We start from the raw sequence: 14213 nt of genomic DNA, 5'->3' as shown, positions 1-14213 counted from the left end.
ATGGAGCCGAGCACACGCCATGCGGTCCCCACACCACTTGCCACTCCAGGATGCCTCTATGTGCTCTGGCCTGGCTCACCCTTCAGCCCCTGCTGCTTCTGTCCCAGGTGGATATGACCTCCCAGCATGTTCTTTTCTTCCACTGCCCAGTACAACATAACTCCACACAGCCCAGTGACTTATCAAGCAGGTTTATATATTCAATTCTCAATTTACAAACCATAAGCTTATACTCAATGGACAAAGATACAAATATCCCTTCTATATTTGATTAAAAAATCAGACCCATAAAAACCCTTAGAAATAATAACAACCTCATCAAGCTAGAGATGTGCTGAGAAAAACGTACACATCTGCCTCCATCTCCGTTCCTCTCAGAATTTCCTCTCTCCCAATCTTTACTTCCTGCCTCCTCTCCTGCTCTTCTACCTTTCTCCACCTATCTCTCTTCTGTCCAATCATTATTGCCTTAACATAAACCTACAGAGGCCTCATGCACTGAAGATGATCACTTCTTGGCACAGTTGTCCAGATTATAAAGCTATATCCTTATCTCTGCTGCATTTGGATAGTGAGTCCATGTGCCAGGTTTGAGTTTTGAGAATATGGTAAAGCTCACCTACAGAGTGTGTCAGGGAGGCCTGGGAAATGAGGAGTGACAGCTTGTCCCTGCTCTGCCTAGCACATCATTCTCATTACTCATCCTTTCTGTAACTGAGTTTTCTCATCTTTGAAACAGGCAAACTGGTCTGTGGTTAAAGCTCAGCACTGTGCTATTATTATCAGGAAGTACATCTCTGAACTGTTGGACCCAGTGGTCACTGAAATTACCTCAATTTACTGACTTGGATGCTGAGACTCAGGGCAATTCCTTAAGCAATTCCAATATTAGGTCAATATTGGGTTTTAGGTTTTAAGTAAAATTTGTACTGTGCTAAACATTATCATAAAAAGTTTTTAGATAAATAAAAACATCTCACAAAAATATTAACAAAACTCAAATACTGTGCAACTTCATGGCCATTTAAAATGGAAGCTGAGGATTTTTGCACAAATTTTTACACTTTCAAAAGTTTACGGAATTCTTAAGGATTCAAGGATTAATAGACGTTCATTCATAGCCAAATACAGATATGTAAAAGTAGCTTAGACTCTACTTTCTTGTCTGTTGTAATTGAGGTGCAGGCCTGTTTTCTGCAAGGCCCTTTCAGAGCATCACCAGCTGTTGCTATGGTAAATAAGGCTGAGAAGAGGCAAAACTCTCTTCCTTTCACTTGTTCAGTGGACATCGGTGCAAACATGCTGCTGCCAGGCCCTTCCTCCATTCCACTTGTACTTGGCAAAGAGAGTGGTCCTGCCTTGCCTCTCACTGTTCTCCAGTTTAACACACCATGCAGCACTGACTCATCCCAGAACCCCCACTGTGGAGGGCTGTGCTGCTGGAGCTGCCTACATACTAGTCACAACAGAAAAACAAAAGAGCACCTCTTCTACATCTCACATATCGGCAGACACAACTACTCAGTAAATGGTTAACATTTGACAGCAGGCCAGTGAGCTGGCTTTCCTGGACACACTGAAAAAGCCAGCCATGCTCACTCAACACCAGCCAAATGATCAAGAAAAAGTAGAACCGCAAGTCCTTACTGAGAAGCTACATGTCTGACTGTGAGGGAGGTGTGGGTACTTGGAGGATAATCATAGTTGGTCTTGTTACCCACAATCATTAAGAATCAAGTATCCTGTACCAGATTTGGTGTTGGGGAGGGAATGGGTTAAAAGCTACTTTCTCTACTCTCTTGTTCTCCTTGGTGGAAACTGTGGCGGAGCAGGAGGCAGGCGCTGCCTTGTCTGACTGCCTTTTGTTTTAAGGATATCGATTGTTAACACAATGACTGGGCAGGAGATGGAAGGCATCATCATTAGCTGCAGCCACCTCATCAGTTGTTACAGAGCTCAGAGAAACACTAATGGATACACAAGGTCGACAGGAACACAGCCGGCCAGTTTACAATGTCTCAAGGTGGCAGAGTTTTTAACCAGGCCTTTCTGTCCCTCCATGGCAAACAAAACAGATTAGTATTGATGATTAGGGTCTACAAAATGTTCAGTGGACCAAGAACTGCAACACACAACCTTGCACAGAATATGTGCTCAGTAGATTACTTATAAGCAACCTTGTCTATACATAGATGATGTAGCAAAAAGAGATAGGTGGCTGTCTGCATTGTTTTACAGAGTTTCTTTCCAGTCAAGGGGAACAGTGCTGAGTAATGTTTATGAGTAAGTGATCATGGTCACTGCCAACACTTTGTGACTGTCTACATCATGATAGTGATATTTTAACGCTTTCCATATGCTGCTTAATTTATTTAATCTTTATGATTACTGAGAATATCTCTTAATTAAATAATATTTTTATTTGTTCTTTGAAAATTTTATACAATGTTCTTTTGATCATATTCATCCACCACTACCCCCCTCTAGTGCCTTTTAGAGTCCTCCAAATCACTCTCAAATCTTTGTGTCTTATTAATCACTCTTCCCAAGTACACTTAGTCCTTCAGAAGGGTGTGGAACCATGTACTGAGTGAAGTATGGGCAACCTCCCAGAGACTATACTCCCAAAGGAAAATGACTCACCCTTAGCTCCATCAACTGCAGTAGATCCCTACCAAAGCTGTGGACTTGTGAGACACTCTCTCATTAATATGGGAAGTTTGACTGGCTTGACCTTGTGCCAGAAACTATAGGTTCTGTGAGTTGATGTGTGTAATAAACACATCAGGTCCAGAATTCTGCATTTTACAATTCTCTTCCTCATCTGTTAGCTCTTACATTTTTTCTGCCCACTCTTCCTTAATGTCCTCTGAGCCTAGCTGTGAAGAACTCATACAGTTATTTCACATTCATGACCCATGAAATAGGGAATCTGAGTCTTGGTGAGACTGAGCTACTCCTTGCAGACTGACTTGTTGCTGTTTTTCAGCAATATAGGTCAGGTAAAAACTCCACTGGGTCAATTTATCCCCATATGCATGAGGCATTTACAATTTTGGCACAAAAACTTTTAAGTCCTGGGATTCAAAAATTTCAAGCCAAATAAATAGTCACTGCTGTAGTTTCATTTCTGTTGCTCTGATAAAATACTCTGGCAAAAAGCAACTTAAGAGATAAAGGAGTTTATTTTAACTTACTATTCAACACAACAACAATTCATTATTGTCAGAAAAATCAAGGCAGGAACTTAAGTATCTAGTCATATGACATCCACAATCAAGAACAGAGAGAAAAAAAAATGCATGTCTGTTCCTTTTTTTTTTTTCTAGCTTGTGGTCAGCATAATTTGACTTCTGACTTTTGTATGGTTCAGAATTTCTGTCTAGGGAATTGTGTTGGCCCACAGTGGGCTAGGTTTTTCTACATAAGGTAACCTCCTACAGGCACACCCATAGTCTATCTCATTGCAGACAGTCCCTGAGTAGATTCTCTTCCCAGGTGGTTTTCAATTGTTTTGAGTTGATGATTAAATTTACTCATCACAGTTTATAACACTGTGAACTCAACAGAAACCACTCACAAGCTTGCAGAATTTAATTTGGGAGATGAACTACAATCATACCAGGAATCAAAAGGTAGAAATTTCACAACATGATCATTTTAAATCTTGACTACCAGAAGTGTCCACACCACAGGAGAATGTGCCAGAGAAAGAACCCTGCCCCCAACCCCGGGTCAGGAGCTAGGTCAGATTGTATGAATGGATCTGTAAAAGAACATGATCTTCATGAGTTTTGCATACTCAACTGTGAGAAGTGTTGTTCAAACATTCTTTTCAGAGCCTTGCTATCAGCTAATATAACAAAGGGTTCTATAATAGGTCTCAAATAAAGGGAAAGAGTTCCTACCCTTAGGAAACTTCCACTCAAAAATCCAAGAGTGGATGTAAGAAGGTCCCCACAACATACTCTGTGATAAACCATGAGTTCTGAGTTTCTGCTTGGTGTCCTGACCCTAACATCTGCTGCCTGGATAATCTGGTACAAACTGGAAACTACTAAATCCTCTGGAGGCTCTTTATTAGATGACTAAATTTATCCATCTGAGGTAATCATTTCTTGTGGAGAACTTTTGGGGCTGCTTGGCAGAAATTTGACATTGGGACAGGACAAGGAAGTAGGCCTACTTCAGGCAGGAGTTTGACATTGGACCAGGACAGGGAAGTAAGCTCATGCAGGAATATGATTTTAGGCTAGAAAAAAAATTAGCTTAAGGCAAGAATATGACATTGGACTAGGACACAGATGTAAGCTCAGATATCTTGGTCATCCTGATAAGCTCTTAGAAAGAGTGACCACAGGACTTTGTTTATTTGTCCACTTGTTCTTTGACTATTTCTGTTTATTGTTTTGTTTGTTTCCCTAACGTAGAACATGACCTTACTACTTGTATATAATTAAAATGGTACAAAAGCCGAATAGAAAAGAAAAAAATCTTCTCAGCCTCAGAACGGGTCATGCTACACTGTTGTCTAATTGTCTTTTTTTTCCTTTTAATCCTGGCTCATGCCCTGGAAAACCTGCTGACTGACTGAGCTGGCTTGGTCAATTTCTGGATCTCCTATGGAATCCATTGAAGGCTTTTATGAGAAAAGGCAGATGATTGGATCTATAACCATAGAGTTGGGCTTTTATAGGACTGTGGTGAAGTCCTGGTATTTCTACCATTTCAAATACAACTGGGGGAATCTTGCATGCATCCCCTAATCTCCTCCTAAATGATGCTGGCCATGTGTCAATGTCACCCCTGACTGCACCTCCATTCTCGATGTACCAAAGAATTCCCATTGAATTCCTCTTCTCAAGAACCTGTGAGCTGGGCCAATCACCTGAGAGCTTCAGGGAACTTCACAAAGGAAGGTCAAAATCTCTTTAAGGAAGCAAATGACCCAAGAGGCCCACATCTTGAGCTTCTCCCTGAACTGCTTTTGTTTATTAGGGACTTTAAAAGAAAAAGAAGTCTGACCCCATTACAAAAAAAAAGTTCATTTCAAGATCAGTATTTAGAACCACCAATAACTTTTTAATAAACACAAATCATAATTTTAAAGCAACTTACCGTCTAATATACATTTTAACTGTTACATTTACGTTAGGACTGAATCCTAAAATGACCCATAGACATCTAAATCACAATTTCTCCTTCCTGAGGCACTAAATCTGGTAGGAATTAGAGCCTTCTATATTATTCATAGCAAATGACATGCTTCCAAGCAGTTAACAGGACATTTTATGAAAATAAGGTAGCTAAGATGAGAACTCTCACAGGGCTTTAAAAGGCTTAAAGGGTGATCCCAATCTCCACCTAGGCAAAGTTCCTGCACAGCAAGGCTAAGGTGGACATGAAGTACCATCATGATCTGAGAAGTTACTGATACTCTGACAATTTAGGAGAGAGAGAGTTGATTTCCTTTAATGATGTGATCCCTGGTATGATAATAAGCCGCACTACTAAGACTAGCTTAGCAACACAAACTAAACTCTATGAGAATAGAACCAAATATAAACGTAAGTGGGAAACACTGGAAGAATAGAAAGGATGGTCAGTGTTGTCTGCTGACTTTTTTTCCCATCACACTGGTGGCTCTATCCCCATGATCTCATCCAGACTTAAAATCTACACTTCCTAATGCCATCGTATTGAGGTCAGGGATTTGACATACAAATTTGGGTGAGGCATAAACATAAATTATATTGTACCTTTTCATGTCTTCTGGATAGTATTAATTTTTGCTGATTAAATTTTTTAAATAAACAACAAAGTAGAACACATACAATTATGGGTTATATTCATACTTGTCTACTAAGTTGTGATTCTAATGTCAGAGCAAGACACTTCTCCCAGCCAACCTTTGCTTCATTTCTTTAGTTGTTAGTGAGAATATTTTTCTACAAATATTACAAATAACTGTAATAATCTCCAACACGCCATACACTGCAATAAAGAGCACTGAGTACATCTCAGAAGGTCTGAACTAAGTTTTGAATCTTGATACTAACTAGCATGATCTTGAGAAGAAAATGTCAATCATTAGAGGCTTATACTCCTCATCTAAAAACCAGACAAACAAATAGGAATAACTACATTTTGTCTGCTGCCTAAAATGGGTGATTTTAATGATTAAAAACAGCATAATGTTTTGAAAAGCAAATTGGTATACATATGTGAGAGATCATGTTTACTGAAGAACATTTACATTCATTACTTCTTTTTATCCTCATAGCCATACCTCTCCTCAGCAAAATGCATGACTATTAAAACAATAACAGGCGAAGAAAATGTCTGCAAAAATCTTGCAAAATCTTGTCAAGATTCATGCTTCTTTTTTTCTTGACAGAGAAATAGCTTCAGAACCAATGACCCTCCTGGAACTCTGAGCTACTGGGTTACAGGTGCATTTTCTGCCCATGTCCCAGTAACAGAATACCTTTGCAGTTAGGCAACGAACAATTGTAGGATAATGTCATTATGCAACAAGGCAGGTCTAGGATAAAGCGAAGCCCACTATTGGATGAGAAGGAAGGGTAGGTGGAGTGAAAAAGTCTAGGAAAAAGAAAAGGAGGAGGAGAAGTGGGAGAATAGACATGGAAGACAAGGGTGACCCATCTTTGTCTGCATGGCTCTGAGTAGCCATGGGTAGATATGTGTACTTTCTAGGGATAGGTTTCTATAGGTCAATTTATCTTATCTAGGTGGGTGGTTTTTATCTTTGTCAACTGATTTTAAGCTCACTGTGTACACAGATTGTCAATTGAGAATTTAACATATAAATCTGTTTGATAATTTTTGATTGTTGAGTCATGTTTTTACCAGGCTGTAATGAATATGAGCTAAGTTTTTGGCTGGCAGAGAAGCAGACATGTAAGAAGCAGCCAGGGTGGGTGTAGCAGACTCCTTGGATCAAAGGAAGCCAGGGTCTGCGAGTACTTGCGGGTGGCTTGTAGCCACTGAGATAAAGATACCGCACAGTGCCATGTGGCCCTATAGATGTCGGCACTAGTGTGGGATAAAAGGTTACAACTTTTTAATATTTAGTGCAAAAGACCAACACTATGCCATGTAGCACATGGCGAATTCTAATCTGACCATTTGATATGGTGATTTTATATTCTCTTCAGTGATGCTTGAGTATAAATCCTAATATTCTATAGAGTCCTCTCTCTTTTGTTCTCATTTCAGGGGCCTGTGACAATGAAAGCAACACAAACAAAAAGGACATGCAATTCTACTAGGTTTATCTTATACCTAATGTCAAAGGCCTAGTCTACATGTTGACGGTAAGATATAAAAAGCATACATACACAATACATACACTGACAGTTAAATAAAAGATGTCAGGAGTGTGAATAAGAACAGGAGAGAGTGACATGGGAGGGATCAAAAGAACAGGTATGAGCAAAATGATAGAACATAGTAAGAACCCCCAAATAACAAAAGTACAGTAAAATGAAAACAATGGTTAAAGACGTGACTCAGTGCTTGTCACCTTGGCAAGGACCTGACTTTGTTCCAACCCCCATGTCAAGTGACTTACAATTTACCAGTTATTCCATCTTCGGGGAATCAGACACTTGCATTCTCAGACCTGTCTCTTCTCCCAAATGTGCAAAAATTAAAAGAAAAGAAATCTAAGGATAAATAAGATAAATGACAGCACCTTCTATTCTGGAAGGAAAGGGGACTCTTTAGACACAAAGTTCAAACGTTCACAGAAGTGCTGTCACTGAGCTAGGAGTTATGGCAGAGGCTAGTCTTTCTCGACATCATCAAGTCCTTGCTCAATCCAGATCAATCAACAAAGAGTTCTGGGTTTTCTACACTGAGCTCAGATTCTACATTCTTCAGCCACTCAAAACTCATACCCCACCAACCCACCTGGTACAATGTTTTAGAGCCCTCAGTACATCCTCTGTTGTCATTTATAATACCGTGTGATAATGCTTCTAATTTCTTTCTTTCCTGACTTTGGACATGTTACTTCTTTTCTCACTCTTACCTTACAGGAACATGATATTGTGAAATGTTTTCTGTATTATAGGCTGTTTCACCCTGGAGTTCACATACAAGGGAGGCTGGCTGACTCCCAACTGCCTCAAAATAATTTGAATGTTGCCACAGAGAGAAACATCTTGCTATTTCCAACCCTTGCAATTTGGTTCAAGCATGATCACAGCCACTTTAAGTTTTGATATTTCTAGCCATGTCTTAGGTGGTATTTTCTCTTAATGCCACCAATCATTGGGAAAATCATGCTGCAAAACTAATCTTTGTGGGAAATGATACATAGTGGTTTGCTTCCAGACAGACAAACAAGGACAATGACTTCTGCTGTTTTCTGTCATGTTTCTCATAGTGAATACAAGTGGAAACATCCCTTCTCAAGGTCAAGGAAGAAAAGAGTTTCTGCTTATACAAGCATTCTGTTTCTCAAGAAAGAAAAACCTGAACAATTAGCTTCATGACTTGCTTTTTAAGACTTATAACGCACCCAATAATTGTTCAAGTTGAAAAGCAGCTAGGCTAAAAATGTACATTAAATCTACCATATTACTCAGCACTTAAGTGTAATTGGTCAAATGATACAAAAAAATTAAGTAACATACAAAAGCTGTGGATGAGCAATAATATTGGGGCATATATATCATAAAACATTATGTAGGGTTACAGTGCTGTACACACACACACACACACACACACACACACACACACACACACACACATCTTTTCCTATCGGAAGAGGTCTCAGTACCAAGCAGCTGCATCTCCATTTTCTAAAAAGGAAGTCAGAAACCATTAATTTAAATTTTTCATTTTTTTTCCAGAACAATTTGCCACCCACAAAAGGGTAACTTTGTAAGTCTTCATTATCTCATGAATTTGGGGATTTATCCCTTAAATAAACTTGTCTCATTTCCATATAATTATAGCCACTGAGAAGGGTCTGTAAGAAGAAGAAAACGGCAGGAGGGAAAAGCACAGTCTATGATGAAAAATCCGTATTACTGTTACAATAACCACATTTAGCTTTGTAAACTGAAAACTTCAAATGCATTCAGAGGAAACCAGCTTTAGGGAGAATATGTCTGAAGGGCTCTCAGACTCAGGTTCCTTTAAAGGACCCTTGTTGTCAGCACGTGTCAATCACAGTCACCACTCCTGGTTGCTATTGTTGTATGGTATGCCATCGTGATCCCTTTGTCATGAGACTTGAGAGCATTAATTCCACATCCAAAGAGAGGAACTCAGATGCACCACTTCCTAAATTATTATCTGTCTTTATCGGTTTGGGGGCTGGAGAAATATCTCTGGAGGAAACAGAAGCCTTATTTCTCCTAATGGTTTACTGCAAATGAGGAGTTGGGTACACAGAGAGATGTTTCTTTGTGCTGCCTGCTGCTGTCTGCTCACCTCTTCCTTACTGCACAACTGCCTATCTGACACTGTCTCAGAGAGGAAACATCTTAGCTAAACTGCTGCCCAAGATGCAAACACTGAAGTGAGCTTTTTCTTAGCTATCCTGGGGAAAACAGCCCTTCCAAGGCTGAACATGAGTATCTATTAACAAGGAAAAAAGAAGAGTCTTCTCTTTAGACATTTGCTAACCATTTGTTGTATTAAAAACTTCCTGGTGAAGAATTTTTGCATACAACAGGCACACCACTGTTTCCTTTTCCTTTTTCCTTTTCTTAGTCTTTTTAAAAGACACGGCCAAACCGCAATTAACATGGAGCTGAACTTGAAGAGCTCAGTCACACTTTCTAAAATTTGCTTGCCCTTTTCTCTGGGTTTAATTATTATACTATTAATAGTAACATTTGCAGTGAGTGCTAACATTTGTCTCTCGGTTCTGCCTATTTTATTCAGGTGTATCATTTTCTTTTTTAGGCGTATTATCAAGGAGTAGGCCTCAACCATTTTTAGATGGCCCCTTTGTCATATTCGGATGGCTCAGGTCTAGAAGCACTGATGTGAGGCCATACAGAAAACCCGAAGCACAGTCAAGCTCCTCGCTTCTCTACACCTACAGAGAAAGCGTGGCACCTTTGTGGCCGATTGGGGACAGTTCATGTGGCCGGTATGCTCATTGTCAATGAAGACCCTTCAACAAGAAAGGAAAGGATGAGACAGGGAAGGGAATGATCCAGACTTACAGTGCCCAGAACTAGAGACGGTGACTTAGTTCAACCTTCTGCCAGGCAGTGAGAGACTTCAGTGATGCGTTCAAGCAAACAATCTGTCCTTCATACCAGCACACTCCTCAGCCCCACTGTGACCTGGCAGCCAGCCTGTTGTACTGACAACCACCCACAGCCTCTCTTCCTGGGTTTGGCGAGAAGTCTCCTAGGTGCCTGGCTTTCAGTAGTGAATAAATTATTAATGGCTATTAATCTATGGCACGTGTAATTTTTAACTGTGTATAATCCTTATTGGGGCATGAAGGTTAATTTCATTGTCTTTGCTATTTCCCTGTTGCTTCTACAGCATATCCCACTGACTGTGCTGCTGGCTGGGATTTTCCCTTCCCATGCTCCTTTGTGTTTTTCACATTTAACTACAGTAATGAATGTAAAAATCAATAGAGTGACAGCCGTGCCCACAGCGACTGAATGGCAAACTCAAATCACTAAATAGCAACTGCTGACAAATAATTACTGAAAATCCCACATTAAAATCTCAATAGGACATGAGAGTGGAGCTTAAGTCATCAAAAGAGTTCATAGTCCCACAGGTTTGAGAGAACAGATTCAGATGGGGTCTCTGAGCAAAGAACTGGCAATCATATACGTACAGCCCACCATTTGCATACACACTTAACTCACCCCAGCTGACCTTGCACAGGTCCAGCTACTTAGTGCTCCAAGGCGAAGAAGATTACAGCAGGTGCATGCAGACAGTCTAATCAGGAAAGGAGTCTGCATTTGAATGGGGTAACACCTTGCAAAACAGGTTATGTGTGTGAGAAGGGAATAACCCTCTGTTTCTCAATTCACTTCTTCACATAGCTTCATTGTACTCTTCTTCATCCTACTGAGGACTCTGCTTATCCCATTGCCACAAGTGACCAGAAAAGCCCAAGAATGAAGGTCTGTTGTCCTTTTGCCACTACTGGTCCTTGCTTGATAAATCATCAACAGCTCCAAAGATGAAGATAATGAAGAATCAATAAATATTCAATTGAAAGCATCGTTTTTGATTCTTTTTTTCTTCAGGACAGGGTTTTTTTCTGGATAGCCTTGGCTGCTCTGAAATTCGCTCTGTAGACTATGCTGGCATCCAACTCAGAGATACCCCTGCCTCTACTTCCAGGGTGCTGGGGTTAAAGGCATGAGCCACTACCACCTAGCTCTGAAAGCACTGTTTTTTTTTTATTTAAAAAAACCTGTCTGAAATAAAAATATTCTATATCTATGTATTTATGCACATAAACATACACACATATGTATGAGCAGACACACACATTAATGCCTGCTATAGCATTGAAAGATGCCTGTTTTCCTCATTTTATGTTTATATGTATGCTTGTATGTATGCTTATGTGTATGTATGTGGTTTTTATTATTATTATTATTATTATTATTATTATTATTATTATTATTTTGATTAATTTGCTCTACTTCTACTGCCAGTTGATGTTTTAAGATGCAGTTTAGCTCCAAGGGTTCTGATGTTTAGCAACTTCAGTGAGGAATTACATAGCATAAATTGTAAAAGTCTAACAATTTTTATATACACATTACTTTCATTAAGAAGATAAAAACATTTGTCACACTGGAATGATAGTTGGGCTGATGATATGTTCACAACCTTGAGGGCAACCTTAGCCTGGCCTTGTCAGAAGTGTAGCTTAAGCTGGAGTAAGTGGAACATTACACTTCAATTCATACTCCTAAAAGCTTACGTGAAACTAATTGCCGGTAAAGCTGTCCCTTTACAAAACAGCTGGGTTAGCACCCAGTTATCATGAGCTAACTTAGTGACCATGAGCCGGTCAGTCACCATCTGCAATTCAGCACAGCGTGGGCAGCTTCTTACCTGCACTTTGTGACCTCTGCTCCTCTGCTTAATTCCACTTCAAAATTCCACCAGGCATTCTTATAAGACCCCCCCCCCCCAAACTAAAACTAAACTCACAATATCCTTCGATTTCCCTGAATCTCATTACAGAAGCTGAAATTTAATTATGCCAGAAAAGCATGATCTTCCCAAGTTTCTCCATTTCTTCAAAACGGCACAGACGCTGCATCCTGTTCTGTTCACTGCTAATAAACGAGCCTGCCCCTATAACTACCTGCAGGAAAAGTGCTTCTTCAGTCTGGATTCTGCCTGAACTGGGACATGGAATGGGGACCCTTTTAAATCAATTCTGGTTATTTTAGGATTTCTTTTCTAAAATGACACAAATTATAGGGCAATCAAAGCTGCTGTCAAGACAACTAAAGGCATTCCTGTTTTGCAACTCAGGCTCCTTGAACACGTTCTCAGATGTTCCAAGGGGCGCTGAAACACAAGACAGCGCAAAGCAAATAACATACAGGGAAATGCCTGCTTCCCAAAACAGTTAGTGCCCAGCCACACAAATCCAAATTTAACTTGAAGGAAGACTGTTGATTTCGTACTTAGTGCACAACCCCAAATCCCCCACTGCATCTGCAGCATACAATAGTACCCCCAGGCCCACTCCAGTTGCTCCCACAAACCTTTTAGGATCAGATAGATGCTGTTAAAAGATGACACCGGCTGGGGCTTAGAGAATGAAAGCATAACTCCAGGGAGGAGGAAAGGCTCCTCCGTCTAATTCCTTGTCTCTTCCCAGAAGTGAAGATCTCTGCCTCCTCTCAGATGTAAGCTGAAGCTTTGCACTGCAAAGGTACAACTCAGCTCCCAGCCTGCTCACAGTGCTCAGCCCAAAGCCCACATCTAAGCCTCTGCATGCTTTCTGCAAAGGCAGGCAGCTCAGCTGAAAACCTCAGGGAACGCTCCTCCGCACACCCAAACTAAACCGCACGCACACATATTTATCAGCCCCATGAACTAGGAAGGTTTAAAGTAATAAGCATTTGGTGCTATCCTCGCCTAGCCTGAAGCAACACCGGGCTCGAAGGACTGTTCGCACCACAGTGTTCCCCTGCCTATGATACAGGAAAAACCCCAATACTTAAGGAGACATTCGTGTTTACTAAGCTCTCAGGGCATCATCAGTCATGTGGGAACTTTGTCTCGCATTCCATTAAGTTAGCCCATGACTTCCCACGCTTCGCCACATCTCCTCCACCTAGCTAAATAAACCAACTTCGTGCCCACAAGTCAAAGCAAAGTTTATCCACCCCACCCTCATCTCTTCTTTTCCAGCTTACATCCGTGCACAGCTGATTACCATCCCCAAAGGTGGCGCAAAGAAAGGTTTTGATACCGCACTATCAGGTCTGCCGGTTGCCCGCTCGAGGTTCCTTTGGTGTAATATATTCCAGCAGTTTAAAGATTTTTTTTAAGCGTTTGCTTGCATGATGGAGAGCTGCCTGCCGGGCACCCGCCCCCCCCCCCCAACACACACACCCGCACAGAATTGCATCATCAGAGTGAACACTCACCAAAATACATTATTTTTCTCATTAATCAACCAGCTGGAACCCCACTGTGGCGTCTTCAGTCTCCGCTCGCACCCAGGGTTGGCACGCAGAGCCGAGCCGTGGCATGCTACGGTCAGTGTGAATGTTTCCGGCTTGATGAGCAGAGGCGCGGAGCTTGCCTCCTCCGGGGCGGGCTGGGCGAGCCGAGCAGTACAGGCTCCTGCCTTCCCGGCTACGATCCCCGGTGGCTGGAGCCTGCGCTCCGGCCGTGCGCGCCACTGCCCATCCTCACTGTTACTCGACTCCTCCTTGCGATGTCCTTGCCGCTCCCGTGACATCAGGACTTCCTGGGAGTACTAGGAACACAACCCCCACCGCATTCCAGCCCCTCTCTTAGTAGCCACCGGAGGTGATCTGTTGATGGCCTGCCAAGCACCAAGCAAGGCTCTAGAAAGCTTGAACTAGCCCAGAGACCTGGGCGTGGGCGGAGTGAGGGGCATGGACGGAGGCTGGCTTAAAGAGAAGGGTCTCCCGTGCATCACGAGCCACACAGGGAAAATTTATCCCAGATGAGGGGTGGGAACC

At 41.4% G+C, this 14213-nt stretch overlaps 1 protein-coding gene across 1 annotated transcript in view; it reads right to left on the bottom strand.

Annotated features, from left to right (window-relative positions):
* The window catches only part of ZNF385D (zinc finger protein 385D), a gene marked incomplete at its 3' end in the record, with an annotated part of 344731 nt that extends 330981 nt beyond the window's left edge, over window positions 1-13750 (bottom strand). Inside the window, exon 1 of the mRNA XM_080925977.1 lies at window positions 13650-13750. Coding sequence (XP_080782103.1) covers window positions 13650-13671 — 22 coding nt within the window. The 5' untranslated portion in view covers window positions 13672-13750. The remainder of the gene's footprint in view (window positions 1-13649) is intronic.
* Window positions 13751-14213: the final 463 nt, after the last annotated feature.

This window comes from Micromys minutus (genome assembly GCF_963924665.1).
Source record: "Micromys minutus genome assembly, chromosome: 12".
Lineage (NCBI taxonomy): Eukaryota > Metazoa > Chordata > Mammalia > Rodentia > Muridae > Micromys > Micromys minutus.
Note: the sequence above shows the minus strand (reverse complement) of the source record. Positions and strands in the feature narration are given on the sequence as shown.